Source organism: Erythrolamprus reginae, chromosome 5 (genome assembly GCF_031021105.1).
Source record: "Erythrolamprus reginae isolate rEryReg1 chromosome 5, rEryReg1.hap1, whole genome shotgun sequence".
NCBI lineage: Eukaryota > Metazoa > Chordata > Lepidosauria > Squamata > Dipsadidae > Erythrolamprus > Erythrolamprus reginae.
Window position 1 is genome coordinate 55,659,222 of NC_091954.1, and position 17,372 is coordinate 55,676,593.

The 17,372-nt window shown below is 36.1% G+C and overlaps 1 protein-coding gene across 2 annotated transcripts in view; it reads right to left on the reverse strand.

Moving 5' to 3' along the window:
* The window catches only part of ATRNL1 (attractin like 1), a 578,768-nt gene that overhangs the window by 350,035 nt on the left and 211,361 nt on the right, over nt 1-17,372 (reverse strand). For both annotated transcript variants that reach the window (XM_070752642.1, XM_070752643.1), the window contains exons 22-24: nt 12,187-12,281; nt 9,640-9,718; nt 7,371-7,528 (exon numbers count right to left, since the gene is read on the reverse strand). In XM_070752642.1, coding sequence (XP_070608743.1) covers nt 7,371-7,528; nt 9,640-9,718; nt 12,187-12,281 — 332 coding nt within the window. The remainder of the gene's footprint in view (nt 1-7,370; nt 7,529-9,639; nt 9,719-12,186; nt 12,282-17,372) is intronic.

Genomic DNA, 17,372 nt, shown 5'->3' on the forward strand with positions numbered 1-17,372 from the left:
TGCTAACCCATGCTTTTAATATGTGGAAGGGCAAACAGTCTATCTCTTGTCATTCCTTTCTTTCCTTTCTCTGCAATCTCTTTGCTCTGCAAAGAGAAAATAAAAACAGGTTTGACACAGGATGTCCTGCCCCCAAGGTGTCATATGATTGAGGGACATTGCAAAGGTCATAAATTGTTCATAAATATTTTTTCAGTGTTATCATGGTGAAAATGATAATGGACAATAAATGAATGGCTAATAGGTGAGTACTTAATTGAAGTTAATAATTAATCGTATATGCAATCTATGGAAATATAAAATTAAAGGGAAAGGAAAGAAGAAAAAGCATATGTATATATTTAAAATTGAACAGGTGATGTCATTACAATAAGATCAATATAAAGAATTTGTGTTTGTTTGTTTTTTCAAGTATGCCACCAATACGAACTTGACAAAACAAACAAATGATGATGATGATGATGATGATGACGACGACAATAATAATAATAACAACAACAATTGTATGTTGCCCAATTCCCGAGGGATTCTGGACAGCTCACAAACAAATTGAAATCTCTAACTAGCAAATAAGAGAGTACCACTTCCTTTTTACTGTTTTATTGTACAAACATAAATTCTTATTTTTTTCTAAACTTTGTGCTATTTCTCAGCTTGTAGCAATAGCAATAGCACTTAGACTTATAAATCGCTTTACAGTGCTTTACAGCCCTCAACAATTTGGCTTTTCACTGTACCTACCTCGGAAAGATGGAAGGCTGGGTTAACCTTGGGCCTGGTGAGATTTGAACTTCCAAATTACAGGCAGCCAGCAGTCAGAATTAGCGTCTAGTATTGCATTTTAACCTCTGCGCCACCATGGCTCAAAACAGGTTTACCATTCTTTCTTTTCTTATTTAATCTATATTTTTAATCTCTGTGTCTATGTTTGTGTGTTTTGTATAACTATGTTTTAAACTATCGTAATTCATAGCTGTTTAAATATTTCTTCCCCACAACCAAGGTCTTTAGTTCTTGTAGTCATTCTTAGTCCTTCTCCATGTGAGAACATGTTTCTACTTCTTCACAGAATTCCAAGTGGCCTTTTCGCTAGTCCCAGCACACCCAGTTCTCTGTTGCTGAAGGTGTTTTGTGGAGCTCTACATTTGGGCTACTGAACATACCAGGCTTGATTTGGTTTGCAGATTTTGGTGGCATCTTTTCCTCTGCCATCTCTCAATCTGTTTTTCAACCAATCTTGCAAGTCTATGAACTGCAGTCTTCTTCACTCTCTGAAGACTGCTGCTGAAATGTTTGTCTTCCAGTTAGATGCTGTTTCCGGCACTTCTGCTGTCTTCCAAGCTTGATTTCTTTCTTGACATATCCACATGCATGCTTGCTTTTCTCCAATAAAAAATAGGTGGGTTTGTTTTAAACCACTTCTCAGACAGTACCAAAACTCTGAATCCCAAGACAGAAAAATGCCTACTTGCTTTATGTATTGAGTTCACTCTTCTACATTACTATAATATAGTACAGCATGTCAAACTCATGGTGTCACATTGCCATCACATGATGTATTGCAGCTTTCCCTCCTTTGCTAAACCAGGAGGGAGGGGGTGGCCAGCATGTGACATATCCGGGCCATGAGTTTGTCACCTCTGACACAGAACATAGATTATAATGGAAAAGAAACTTGCCTCAACTTGTATAACTTTAAAATACAAATATTTTAATAAGTGAAACTGATAAAATGTTAATGTAAATGTAATTTTAATTATCTTATTTAGTTTTTGATATTATCACCATTTACTACATACCTCTACCAACCATGGAGCAGGTTCTTAGAGCTTTAGAGCAGGGGTGTCAAACTCGTGGGCTGAGAGCCAGATGCGTTGTATGCTGGCCCTGCCTCTGCCTGGTTTAGCAAAAGGAAAAAAGTCCTGATACATCATGTGATGATGCCATGATGACACGAGTTTGACACCTCTGCTTTAGAGTAAAGAACTCCACAATTTGTCTCTGTAACTACCTCTTGATATTCCTTTCCACTTCTTCATCTATATCAAACAAATACCTCAAAAAGTATTGCTTCAACTTTGGGGCAAAAAGATAGAAATTGCATGATGCCAAGTTTGGACTGCATAGCAAATGGGATACTATGATGAGTTCAAACTTCAGATATACCTCTTGAGTAGCTCCTAAGTTTAATTCATAGTCAAGGCATGAACTCTGCAGAAAACGATTTAGTCCCAAAACCTATTTACAGTTCTATCCTACAAAATTAATTAATATAAAGCTTAGAGGAACTTACCATATTTTTTCACTATAAAACACACACACACACCAAGAAAAAGTGGGTGGAAATTTCTTTACATCTTAGAGAGTGAATATTTGGGCAGGGGGAGGGAGTTGGTGTGGCAGAAGCATTCGCCCTCACCTTTCACCCTGTCACCTGTTACCGCTGCTGCTGTTCGCCACCGCCACACTATTGAGCCACCAAGCAGCTGATCAGCAGTTGGATTGGCCTCCTCTAATACCACCAATCAGCTGTTCTAAGAGGCAGGGATCCTCACCAGCACCATTTGCCCCTTCCTCCAAATGGCAGTGGTGAGCAGTGGTGGAAGGTGGTGAGCGGTGGCAGCCTAGAGCAGCTGGTTGGTAGCATTCTGGCAGGCCGATCCAACTGCAATCAGCTGCTCAGTAGCGAAGAGTCCAGTGTTTCCTGGCAGCAGCGGCAGCTCAGCTCAGTTGATCGACTAGTTGTGGGCGCAATGATGAGTCACGTTCTGGGCCTGCAATAATGTGCTGAAGCTGAGCAGGATGTTTGTTTTGCTGCAAAGATGCTAGCCAGATGAATACCGGATGGATGCTGGGAGGCAGAGGAAGGTTTTTTTCCTTGTTTTCTTTCTCTAAAGCTAATGAGCACCTCATGGTCTAGTATATCTTATAGTGTGAAAAACACGGTACAAAGCAAAGCAAAGTATAAGTAAACACTTCAATAAAATCAATATGAACACTGAGAAAAATGTGGAGGTGAAAAGTGTAATGTATCAATAAGTACCGGTATAATATTAAAGTATAATATTAGGTAATTTACTTGCAACAAAATTTTAAAGTTCATTATTTTGGAAACACAGATGTATGTGTGTATATGTCTGTCTGTATCTGTGTGGTTTCTGATACACATACACATATACATATTCTTATTAGTGCTAAGTTAACAGCCATGACCTTAAAAACATCACAAAAAGTTAAAGAAAGAATGAAAATGTACTGCTCAAAAAATAACACTCAAATAACACACTCTAGATCTGAATGAATGAAATATTCTCACTGAATATTTCATTTGCACAGCTATTCCATTTGTATAACAGCATGTGAAATTGACTGTCAATCAGTGTTGCTTCTTAAGTGGACAGTTTGATTTTACAGAAGTTTGATTTACTTGAAGTTATATTCTGTTTTTTAAGTGTTCCCTTTATTTTTTTGAGCAGCGTATATCTTTTCTCCATATTACAGAAAAATAACCGCAGACACAGCAAATATCTCCTTCAAACCTTCAGGATAGCTCTTCAACTTATAATAGAAGCAAATTGATTGCTTTGCAAGCAGTACTACTTCAATTGATTTTTTGTTCCTTCCCACTAGCTCCCTAGAAAAGCCAAACACAATTCTAAAGACACATTTTGAAAACAAGCACAAGAGTTTCTTTAAGAGAATGCCTACGAATATAAATGAACTTTTATTAGGTTAAAAAATCAGTGTAATCATTGTACAAAAAGTGCTTAATCAGCTTATTACAGGCACAGTGTGCCTTAAGTAGTATGTTTCTTTCTTTACCAATAAATATACTAAAAGTAAGTTCTGAGAGAAAATTCTATTTCCATTGATTGACAAAAAAATCTTCTTCTACACTGCTTAATATATGACTCGTTAAGGTGAAGGGGAAAAAATCAAGTGCTGTACATAATTATTTTCAGTATAATACCATAGTAAGTTTTCACTAGGTCTGTAACAATAGGTCTGTATTTTCAATAAGCTGAAAAATGAATAGTTTTATAAAATTATCCATAAGGATCATAATCCTTAATTATCCTTAAGAATCATAATCAGGAAAAGTAGAATCATAATCAGGAAAAGTAGAATCATAATCAGGAAAAGTAGAATTAAGATATAATTTCTAGCATGCTTGTATACATTACCCTGGATTCTATATTTCATAAATGTGCATGCTTTTATTATGGAAATTGTCCAATTGTCCAATAGCACCTAATTGTTTACAATGCTGCATCTTTATCATTTTTTTCTCCAAAGTTCAAGATATTTTAAGAGGTTTATATTATATTATGAAATATGTTACAGATGTATCCTTAACAGGTGATTTTATTTTTCTGAATTAAAATCAGGAAAGTAAAAGTTTTTTAAAAAAACAAAAGGTTCAAAATGTTCCTACTGCATACTAACACCTGGTGACTCCACTATATTAAACATACCAACCAACCAGAAAACAAAAATTTGCACACGCAAATGCCAACATTTGTTAAGCGCAATATCTAATTCAATATTATTTAAGGGTGGAGATGCAAAGACAGACTATCTAGCAACAGCATTAGCACTTAGACTTGTATACCACCCCATAGTGATTTACAGCACTCTTTGGGTGGTTTACAATGTCAGCATATCTTCCCCAACAATCTGGGTCCTCATTTAACTAACCTCAGAATGACGGAAGACAGAGTCAACCTTGAGCCTGCCAGAATCAAACTTCAGCCTATTGGCAGAGTTAGCCTACAATACTGCATTCTAACTTCTGCGCCACTAGGGCTCCTCGTGAGTTTCCATTGTAAATCTTATTATAAAATATGATATTGTCTCTACTGGCTAATTTATACATTTTAGGATGTGGCTAACAAACCTTGTAGGAAGCAAACTTTTTTTTCCCAGTTAACTGAAGCTTGAGATGAGAATATATTATACTCTAGATTATGTGATGTTGTCCTACTTCTTGTTGATAAATTAGTAATACCAACTTTACATTTCAATATTTTGAAATATATTCCACTATAATACATTTACTCACTGCTAAAGTTTTGTGCTGCCCCTGTGAGACATGTTATTCACAGATGGTATTTATGCAATTCTAAACTAAATAAATATTACTTTTTTAAAAATGACAGAAATCTCATGATATTGCCAAATGTCATGAGATTTCATTGTTCCTTTCTTGCCTGAAAACTCACTTCAATGATTTTGATCAAGAATGTTGATTGACAATCTGATGACCTTTCATGTGTTTTTAAAAACCTAGATTTAATCTTAATTTTCATTACAGTGCCTCTGTTTTTAAAAACCTAGATTTAATCTTAATTTTCATTACACTGCCTCCCACACCTCTGCCTATGTTTAATGGTGCTTGCTTTAAGCTGTTATTCTTATAACTCTGTCTGATATTTTTTTGAAGAAAAATAGATGCTTCAGTTACCGGAATAATATATTCAAAGTAGTTTTAGGAAATGAAAGTATCCTGCCTTAACATTCCAGTGTCTGATCAATATATTTTTTAAATGTAGTCTTTATACATTGACAAACAACTGCCACCAAATCATTATGGGGTTTAGAATCTTTAGGAGATTGAGCAGTAAATCAATATTGTTTCACATCATTTAAGTTGCTTTGAGAAACATAATTTATGTACAGTCTCTTGTGCATGCAAATGTGAGACCCTGTTCTTGTACAGTTACTGCAGAAATTGTTCTCCGCTGTGGCTGCATGTATGTGCATACACAGGAACTTCACTTCAATATCATTCTAGAGAACCGGCTGTACGTGTAAAGGAGTTGCTTGAACAGTTTTGAAAGAATTGTTTTGTACACACTTCTATATATTGTAATACATTCCTTTCAATCAAAAACTTTTCAAAGCGTAGCATAAAGAAAGATGAAGTCTCATTAATTCAAAACATAAGATAGGATGATCAGACAATTCTACCTATTGACACTGTATATTCCTAAAGAAAACAGTAACAATGAACTTCCTAGTTAAATTTATCAGGACATACAAGCTGGTAGCACTTATTAGTTTGAAATCCTCACTTCTTTATACTCATTATCTTTTGTCTTTATCTTTTTATGTTTTATTGGTTTTATTGTAATTTCTGTGTTTGATTGTTATGAGCAGCTCAGAGTCATTGAGAGTCAGGTAGCATAAAAGTTTAATACATTATGGTTGGTTGCATGCCAGATGCTTAGACTGGATTTGGCATTTTCATCCAACCATCGAGCTTCTCAAGAATCTGGCATAGGCAGATGTTATTGTTTGATAGTTTTTAAATGTATTGTTTCACTCCAGTTGTTTTGGGATTGTATCCAAGATGTCTATAACTATTGGTACTTTTGGGATTGTATCCAGGATGTCTATAACTATTGGTACTATCTTTGCTTCTTTTGCTTCTGTTTTACTTATACTTGCAAGTCTTTATATTTTTGACTTTTTCTAGTTCTTTCCTTTCAGTTCTGATGTCTCCAGGTAATGGCACATCCACTATCCAGACCTTTGTCTATTTGTGATCCCACCAGTTCCTGCTTGCAGGCAAATGGATCTCTTTCAGATATTCCATTGTAAATTGTTGGTACTTTGTCATGCTATTATTTGTATCATCCTGTGTGATCTTGAAGCAGCTAACTTGTTACTGTAACTATTTCTTCAGTTTCTTTGCAGGGACAGCGTTTGCCGTCTTTTCAATTCTGGCTTTCTATGCATTTGTTCTTAAGGGTGTTATTAAGTACTGTATTATTATTATTTAAATGCTAAGATCATTCTATTAACCATCTATGATGCCGTGTAAATTGAAGAAGAGTATAAGATAGCTTTTCTATTAGAAAATGTTATAAAGATTCTCAGAGTGATTAATATGTGTTGCTGTTTCTTATACTTTTTCAATGACATTATTTTGCCATCTTGATTCATGAATCAATGTTGTTCCACAAACAGAAGTAGAAAAGACAAATACTTGTGAATCAGCTAAGAAGAATATGCTTTGGGAGATGGAAGTGGGCTGCTCATTTCTTAAAGAAATTGTCGGGAACATTCTGAAATTCTGCTTTTTATCTCTCCTCTAAACTAGGGCTTTTTGTGATAGATCAAACATTTTTTTCTATAGAATCAAGTCACAGTGTTATCACATAGCTAATTGCTTGTGGTTCTCAAAAGCATGCCATGCCTAGATTTTCAACAAACAATAAAGCTAATCCTTATTTCTGTAGATGGTACAGTTTCAGAAAAGCTGGGAATTCTTTTTTAAAAACACACAGTAAGAAAAATATGTCATAATTCATAATCTAAGATATCACACCATATTCCGAATTCAGATGTTACTTGTTTATACTAACCTGTATTTTGATTGGCCATGAAAAGTTGCTGACATATACGTAGAAAGTGATATTTGGATTGCTTCTGAAATTGAATTTTTCACAGGAAAAACTGTCCCTATATTCCTTGATATTAGTCTTCGAAACTACAGGAATCTCTTCTCCAGATATTGTTCCAGCTATTAAAAATATACAAAGTCAATAAAAGACCATTTTTAAAAAATTGTTAAATTACATAATCCAAAAGATGCATATTATATATGTGTGTGTGTAAGAAAAATACAAAAAGTATAATTTGATTGATGTTAAATATGTTAATGGAGCATAATAGAGAAACAGAGCTAAATTGTAAAAACAAAACAATTACACAAATAAAAAAATCTGTCAGTTTGTACACATACCCTATTACAAATTTGTTTCAATCATACATAATGGATTTGTATTAATAGCAACTGTGTTTCATTTAACTTCATGGTTAATACAGTTTCCAGAAATAATTTATAGATAGTAATTTATACTAAAACTGCAGTTATTCATGTATAGAATTGTCTTGATTATGAAATATTGCTGTAGTTTTTCAACTGTTGCTAACAAAGATAATATCAAACCAGATAAACCTATTTCATTTGCAAGAAATGAGATTATTCAGCTATGCTATTTAATCTGTATATTGCTGAACTAGTACAATCAGACAAAAATGTATATATATTATTGTTGGAAAGAACAGATATATATACATATACATATCCGCTCTGAGTCCTCAGAGAGGGGCAGCATACAAATCTAATAAATTATTATTATTATTATTATTATTATTATTATTATTATTATTGTTGTTGTTCTATTGTTATTTATATTCATTTTGTCACAATGTTATATGTATATATATATGTATCAGGAAAGGCAATGTAGAAGAGTGAGTAAAAATATATTTAGTAGAAAGTAATTGTTCAGTAGAAGGTCTTTTTCCATCCTTTGGTGTCAGCCAGACATGAAATTGGGAAACGTCCAATATTTATCAAATTCCTAGTTTCATATTAAATGCAATTACATATAACAATAACTATCTAGGAAAGGACTTTCTTTAAAATTTGAGAGATCAGCATGTGCTTTTTTGATATTAATATTTGCAAAACAAACACTATATTGTTTTATATTTGTCTATATTCTAAATATTTAAATTACAGGCATAATCCGGGTCTTTATAAATAATAATACAATGCCAGTACTATGCAGGAATTAAATTTTTGTATTGATTTTTATTGTTAAAAAAAGTATTGGTTCTTATTGTTTAAAAGGTGTCTTTTGGTAAACTTACTGTAGAATAGTCTCTTTGCCCTTTTTGAAACATTGTTATCAAGTTTGATTTTACTGGCCTGTGCTAAAATTGATAGGTATTACAAATATCCTGTAATCCCAACACAGATATTCTTCAACATAACAGAAGTATGTTCAACTACAATTTAACATATGGAATTAGTGGATTCCATTTAACCACTTCACTGTCTTCAGGTGTTCTCATGAGGTTCAGCATAAATCAGATAGACATGGAATTTACTCTGGGAAGATTGGCACTATGTAATATGTGTAGTTATGATTCCTTTCCAAATATTGTATTCTTCCTCAAATATATTTACATTGATAACATACATGCAAATGTATAATTGCAAACTCTCAATTTCCATTCTGCATTATTTATTAATATTCAATCAAGGATGGTCTCCTTGAATATATTTTCTGAAAGTCAACAGAATGAATACAAGGAAACTTTATAAACAAAGCTTTTTATTAAAAACCGATGAAAAAACTGGATCCAAAAGTTTCAGTGTGTTGGAAGGAACAGATGATAAGCAGATTCTTTTATAAGAACACAAAGAAGAATTTTCTTGTTTGATATCAATGTTAAGGTTAATAATTAAATTCCAAGCTTCAACACTGAAACAAAGAAATTAAAAACTCTGTCTCTGCTGTAGTCAAGAAAGTAATTTATCTTAATTAAAATCACTCTGTTCATAATACTGCCACTATAAAATTTTAAAGAGCATACAAGGTTTTGTTACTCAGGAAATTTTAATTGAATAAGAAAGTTAACATGCTAATGAACCTTAATTTACTTTACAAATTATCTGTTTTAAGTAATGTCATTAATAATGTCATAATGAGAATGGGAAAATAATGTATTTTATGATAACACTTACTAATAAGAAACAAAAAGCTATCATGTAAATATAGTGAGCACATTATTACGTGACATAAGATTAAAAAGGAAAACTCCTAATGTCTTTCTTACCTGTAGAGCCAATAGACCATGTGATATTCAGGTTAAAGTTATTTGATGCATTAATTGATATGTCCAAATTTTTGTTTGACTAAACATTTAAAAACAAAAGATAAACATTACATTACAAACAGTTTAACCTTTGTTCATAGGTAGTCAAACATAGATATTAATCCTAAACACCATGGACTTGATTCAGGAAAGAAACTTCACCCATAGAAGGCACCCTTCCCTTTCCTACAGCATCAACAAAAAATATCTCTACAGATAAAGAGATACAGATGCTAGTAGAGAACCAAAATTTTCCAAATCTAAAACAGTAGTAGAAAAAAGGGAGATAAATTGTTTTTTTAGAAAATTGGATTAAATGTAATATTTTTATCATCTTTTAGCATTATGCAATCATTTTATTATTTTGCAAGATGCCCTATATGGCAATTGGCTTAAAATATGCTTTGTGTATACCTTTGAAGAAGTATAGCTTATGGTTTGCATTTTTAAAAATGTGTTTAATACTGCATCTTCAAATCCTTAAACTTTAAGAAATGGTGTCCAAAAATTACAACAGATGTTATTTTTTTGCTTCCTCAACAGGAGGTATTATTAAAGTATTACATGAACATACAACCATTAAAGACTGAAAGCATCAACACTGTACAAAGAGATGAAAACAATATTATTTTAGATTGGTAAAAAAAAATTCTTTTAACAAGAGAAAAGGAAAATAGTTTCAGAATACCTATGGTGGCATAATGCAACACCGTCTAATCATTTTCAAATATTGTATTTGACTATCAGCAGTTAGTTCTTTTGATTATTTTATCCTTTCAAAAGTTACCCAGAAATTTAGTTATATGATTATTGTTGCTATCATACCTTCCAGTGGATTTTTGAGTTCTGGAGACTCCCTTACCAGTAGCTGCTATTTTCTTGGCAAGGTTTTTGGGAAGTGGTTTGCCATTGCCTACTTTCTAAGGCTAAAAGTGAATAACTGGCCCAGTGTCACCTAGTTGGCTTTGTGCCCAAGGAGGATTACAACTCACAAGCCCCTAATTTCTAGTCTAATGACTTACTCCCTACACAAAATGGGCTGTTAATATTGGTTTTATATTGGTTTATATTGGTTTAATGTTTTAACTTGCATTGATGTGCTGTTTTTATGGTCTTTTTTATTGTGATCTGTCCAGAACATATTTGATTAAAGGGGAAAAAGAGGCAATTGCTAATGGATATAAATCAAAACACATGGGTACACATGAAACTAATTCCAACAATGCAAATGTAACAGTTCATTCTCTCACTTGTACAGGACCTGATTAGGTTCAATAGTTATGGCAAGATCTGGCCTCTGACACAGGGAAATAATGGGATAGAGTAGAACCGTGGTGGTGAACCTATGGCACGCATGGGGAGCCATACCACATTGGTGGGCACATGACTTCAGGTCCAGTGCACCTGCGTGCACCGGCCAGCTGATTTACAGGCCTTCTGGGCCCACTGGGAGTCAGGAAACAGGCTCCAGCTTCCAGAGGGGAGTGAGGAAAGTCCACTTTTTGTTCTTTCAAAGCTCCAGATTCTTTCTAGAAGCCTAAGGCAAAAATGGTCTCCTCCAGAGGCCAGAAATGGCACATTTCCCAACTTGAAACAGGCCATTTTTGGCCTCCAGAGGGCCTCTGGGAGGGTGGGGAATGTTGTTTCAACCCTCCCAAGGCTCTGAAGCAATAAACCCCGGAATGTCTGGTGCAACAGGAAGTCGGCAAACCAGCCTCCAGAGGACCTCCAGCAAAGTGGGGAAGACGTTTTTGTCTTCCCCAGGCTCCTAGAAAGGCTCTAAAGCCTGGGGAAAGCAAAAAACAGGCATGCCATCATATGCCGAGAGTAGGGGAATCACACATGCATGCATAGGGAGACCACATAGAATTATGGCTGTGGGCACACATGCGTGTGACCCCCTCCCCCACTGCCCTCCTTTTGGCATGTGAACAAAAAAAAAAGGTTAGCCATCACTCACTACAATACCAAGAATCTAAAATTAAAACTCTTATTCCTAGCACTGATAAAGTCTTATTTTGTAAAGTAAATGAGTTTAATCAAAAAAATAATAGAGTAGAATACTCCTTCATTCTACAAAAGCATAAGAAATAAAGACTCAGCCACCAAGTTATTTTTTCATATCTACATAATTTATCCTTATGTGTTTTTATGATTGCTTCCAGAGAAGGATCATTGTACTTCACAGAAGCAACTTCATTATTTAATCCTAACCATATGCTATATAGACCAATTAGTGACACTGAATAATGAAGAAATAGAATGAGGGATAATAAACTAGATTACTATGTGAGAATTGTAAGAACAAAAGTACTAGAGAATCACAGTGATTTTTGTCATCTTCAGTATTAAGGTGTGCAAAGCTAACATTACATCGTCAATTCCTGGTAGTCATCAAGTTATCTATCACAGTTCTTTTCTGTTTTTCAAAGAGATTTGTTTAGAAAAAGAGATGCATATAAAATAAAACTATAATAGAAAATTGTAACACAGGTTCTATCAACTTACCTGTTCAGGATTTGCAATAAAGTTTATGGCAGTGTGATGGCGATCATCTTCTTGCAACAGACTGAAGGTAAACTGGTAGTCAATCAGTAAACTATCTGTGAACAAAATATTAAAATGAACAGATGGGACCATATTGAATTCAGAAGTTTCAGATTCATGAAAACTTCAATATAGTTTAGAATGTATATATCACAGCTACATAAATTGTAAGCTTGATTCCTAAATCTTGTCATTCTTTAGTACATTTCTGCTTTCTAGTGCTTAATCCACAAAAATTAAGAAAAATAATACACAATGTTAAAATGCAATGTTTACATGATTATTTTATATTTCACATTTTTGAACTACCCATCTTGTTCAACAAATGTTGACTGTCACGTTTTCATTACTTTATAATCTGTGAATAATTGTAATTGATCATTTCAAATATGAAACAAAAGATTGATCACAACTGTTTTTTCTACACTACTGTAACTTCAAATGTCTGCTAAATGAGTATTACCTGTATACTGTAGCTGATTTATGATGTATAAAACAGGAACATTTGAAGTTGAGTATGGGTACAGATTCACACTGTTCTATATACTCAAATTTAGCATCAATATATAATGCAAAGCCATTTAATTGGCAACATAACGCCACTGTAGCAGTTCAGTTTAGAACCATATTGACAAAAAAAAACTATTAGCCATGCTACATCTTTTAAAACCTACTATAATTAAAATAATAGTAATAGAGTGATCCATTAATGCACAAAATCTATGTGCTACTTCTTTGTTACATATTTTTAGTAATATCCTACCATTGTAAATTCCTGGGATTACTTTTATATAATATACAATATACAAAGTCACTCTTGGAATAAATATTTATTTCCAAAATTTCTTTTCTCCTTTTCTCCTGTACAGCCTACAGGATTTTAAGATAAGACAATTTTACATACCAGTCAGCTTTCACTTCTGTAATATAAGCTAGGCAAGCATATCTGACATGTGGACAAACTTAAGCCATTTGTTTAAACTATTAAAAAAATGTTCCTAGCACTATCTCCAAGATATTTATTTCAGGCTATTAAATATTGAAGCTAAATAAAACTATGCATGGTTTTATAAAATAAATTACAGATGATAATAATACCAATCCCTATACATTTGTGGCATAGCAATAAATTATATGCAAATATATAATTAACATGTTTCAGTCATGGATGAAATTAGAAAAAAATTGACAAGATGAACAAGTTGATCAACTGTACGTACTGTACATACTATTTAGGTGCCATGGTGGAGAAGTGGTTGAATTCAGTAATGCGGGCTAATTCAGTTCACTCACAGGAATTTGATCCTAACCGGCTCACTTACTCAACCTTCCAAGGCCAGTAAAATGAGGACCAGATTGCTGGGGGCAATATGCTGTACTCTGTAAAGTATTTAAATAGTGCTGTAGAGCATAGGTCACCAACCGGTGGTCCACAGACTACTGGTGGTCCGTGAGAAAATTTTGGGGGTCCCCAGAAAAATCTTTGCATTTTTTTTGAGGGGCCCACCTGAAGTTCCCCATGCCACTGAAGCTTCAGCACGTTGACTCCCAGAGGCTGGGGTCTTTCAGGAAATTAGCTTAGCAGCCTGTTAGCTGAGAGAAGCAGCCACTATAAACCTTAGCTTTGCTGTCCATTGCAGACGCTAGATCGGCATGAAAATCCGGGTGGAAGCATTCCTCCAGGATGACCAAAGGGCCAGCCCTGTTACTATCACAGCTTAGGAATATGGGACTGACATTCCCACCAACATCAGCAAGCCACTGTCAGCCTCCCTGTCTTCGTTTTCCTTCATTCAGATTAACCAAGCTTCTTGAGAGAAGGAACACAAAAGAGATTGTGTTCTGCCTGACTGGCTCAGGCAATGCGTAACAGTCCAGGGAAAAGAAATCAAACACACACGTGCTCTGCTAATCAGCAAACTTGTATTAAATAAACAAAAAAGGGTTACTCAAAACAGTTCGTAGTGTCCGAAAACAATGCAAGGCTTACTTCAGCCACATACAAAAACACAGGACAAACAAAGACACAGGACAAAAACACAGAAACAAAAACACAGGACAAAAACACAGAAACAAACAAAGACAACCTGGAATGAGCAAAGACGTTTCAGGAGTCCTTTTGAGTCTTTGGAGCAAACAGCAAGTCCCAGAGTTTTCACCTCCCAGTTGTCTGAAAAAGCTGGGTTGAAAACTCCAATGGCATGGAACAGAAACTTCAGAGCAGGAACCACAAAATAACACAGATAAACAGCCAGAGTTTGCCTTGGCCTTTGTTCCCTTTTATCCCTTTAGCTCTCATTAAACGAACCACACCCAGCCCTCAGTATAAGAACCACACCCAGCCCAGGTGCTCCTATAATGACTTGTAATACTCCTTAAAGCGATCCCTTCTTTGCATAGCTCTTCGACTATGCAGATCAATATATTGATCTGCAGAAGAACCCAGGGACGAAAGACTGTCTGAGGGACTGCATGCCAAATCCCCTGGGCTGTCTGCTGAATCCTGCGTCCCAGTGGCCTTGTCCTCCTGGCTGTCTGCCACATCTTCCTGGTTGTCTGACACATCTTCCTGGCTGTCAGCCAGGCTTTCGCATTCACTTTGTGCCGCGTCTCTCCCATCTGTGGGAGCAACGGCTGGCCCAGGCCCAAACACAACAGGTTGTGTGCCTGGACCAGGCACTTTTTTTCCCAGAAGTATACAGGTAGGCTCAAAAGGCAGCTGAACCTCTCACGAGTGGTCCACGGGATTTAAAATTATGAGTTTGTGGTCCCTGAAGTCCAAAAGGTTGGAGCCTCTGCTGTAGAGCACTATGAAGTGGTATCTATGTCAAAATGCTATTGCTATATACTGGTACTACTTTATGCTATTTGGAAACAATTTGCAGTCTTTAAAAATTATATAACAAGACCAGTCTCAATCTCTTTTGTTTATATAAAAATATTATTATCTATTATAGGTATCAAATAACTGAATAATTGCTGCTTTTAAATACTGCACAGATAATGTAGTCATTTTAGCACATTAGATATCAAAACCTATTTAAATAAAGATGTAATTGTCTAAGCAATTGTTTAATTTCAATATCTTTGCTGAATTTTTAAGGAACAATTCTTTTTCTGATGAGTACACAAGATTCTGTGGAAGGTTAATGGGAGCTTTGTGACTGTATACTGTAGGGAATAAACACATTGCTTTAGTCAAAATATTTGTAAAATATACCTTAATACTAAGCTGTTAAAACGTTTTGCTGCAGCCTCTTAATGCTCAGAAACAAATTGAAAGCAAATCTAACCTTCTAGAGCAGTATTATTACTCTTTGACTATTCCAACTTTGGACAGTTTTCAAAAATAAAACCTTTAAAAATAAAATAAATGTATGGTACATAGCTTGTGGAGTCAAATCCAGTTAACTACACTTGCATTGTTGCTGATATTTATTAGTAATATTTGTAAGCTACTTACCCTGTCATTTAAAATCCCTTATTTATTAGACAAACAATGAAGACTGGGTTTTATAATGAAGTTAATAGCCTACAAAGGTTTTTCCAACTGTCTAGTTTCATGTAATTGGTCCTTCAACAAGTGGAATTTACATAAGTGGTGGTTAAAATAACATCTCCTCTGTAAATCCCATGCACATCCCATGTGTCCAGAGGCCCTCAATTGCTCTAGGGGAGATTCAATGGGCATGTGTGGGACTGCAGAGAAAAGAAGAAAGGAGAAACTATTTGAGTAAAAGCGTCCCAGAGGCAAAAAAAAATCACCCAACAAGTGGCAGGAGCTATCTCTATTCCCTCCCTCCCCTCCTCAGCAGCACGAGAAGCTTTCCAGGGTGACAGGTCAGAGCGGAGCAGGGTCTGCGTGGAAGATGAGCAGGGGCTCTGCGGGCCTCGAGATGGGCGTCCTACCTAACACTTGTAGCTCTGTCACATTCCTTGGCATTGTGTCCAGAGAAGCCCATTATAAAAGAAAATGTCTCACAAGTTCAAGCTTCTCAAACTCGTGAATCGTTTTCTTTTAGAATGGGCTGCCTTGGACATAACACTGAGGAATGCAGCAGAGCTACAAGTGTCAGGTAGGATGTGCATCACACAGTGGCATGCAGTTTGGGGGTGACAGGTGAGGTGGGGTGGAGAAGAACAGGGGCTGGTGGAGCCTCTGTGGGTTGTGAGATGGGTGTCCTACCTAACACTTGTAACTCTGTTGCATTCCTTGGTGTTGTGTCCACAGAAGCCCATTATAAAAGAAAATGTGAGATGTTTTCTTTTAGAACGGGCTTTCTGGACACAAGAGCTCTGCCCTCCCTCCCTCACCTTTCACCACCCCTTCAGCTCTGCTGCCACTACATGTGCACACAAAGGGCCTGCTTATCTTTGTCCCCCCCCTTAAAGCCATCTCCCCCAACCTCGGCAGGTTTTTTTCCATTCGTTTCAGCATGCTTCAGGTCTCAGTTCAAGTCTCTGACAGCCTTGGTGCAGCTGCGTTCATTCCCAGGTGGCGGACATGCGGGGATGAGCCAGGCAGCTGTGCTCAAGATTTGTGCTGTATGCCCTGCTTTTTTCTGCTGGCGCACCAGCTCCAGGTATTGGGTTTGCTCAAGGCGGATTCCCACCACCATGCCTTCCCAGGAGCTTGATCCTGCGGAAGGGTCATGCTTTGCAACGAGACGTTCGCCTGCCATGCGGCTCAAGAGGTGCTCCTCAGAGGTGGTGTGGTGCGCTCCTGTTGTGGCATGGGTTCCGCTGGGATGGGAAAGAGGATGATGTGAGGGAAAACTATGGTGAGAAATTAATGAGGTGATACTTGCAGTGAGTGATTCTGTTTGGTCACCATTGGGGCAGGAGAGAAAGCCATGGGATTTTGTGTGTGTGGGGGGGGGTTTACAACGCATAACTTCTTCTCCGGGGAGCTTGGGAAGTCATGCTTAGCCCGGGCTAAGAATATCGTCCTTCCTGTTTGCCTGCTGGCTCCCTGGAATCCTTGTTGTTTTGACAGAAAAGGAGGGAGGGAAGGGAGGGCAAGGGGGGGCTCTATCATCTCAATGAGTCTGTCTCCAGAAAGCAAAAGGAGCAGGAGCAAAATGCATGTGAGCTCGGAGCTGCTTGAAGAGCACAGGGAGACCTTGACCTGATCGCTGCTGCTTTCA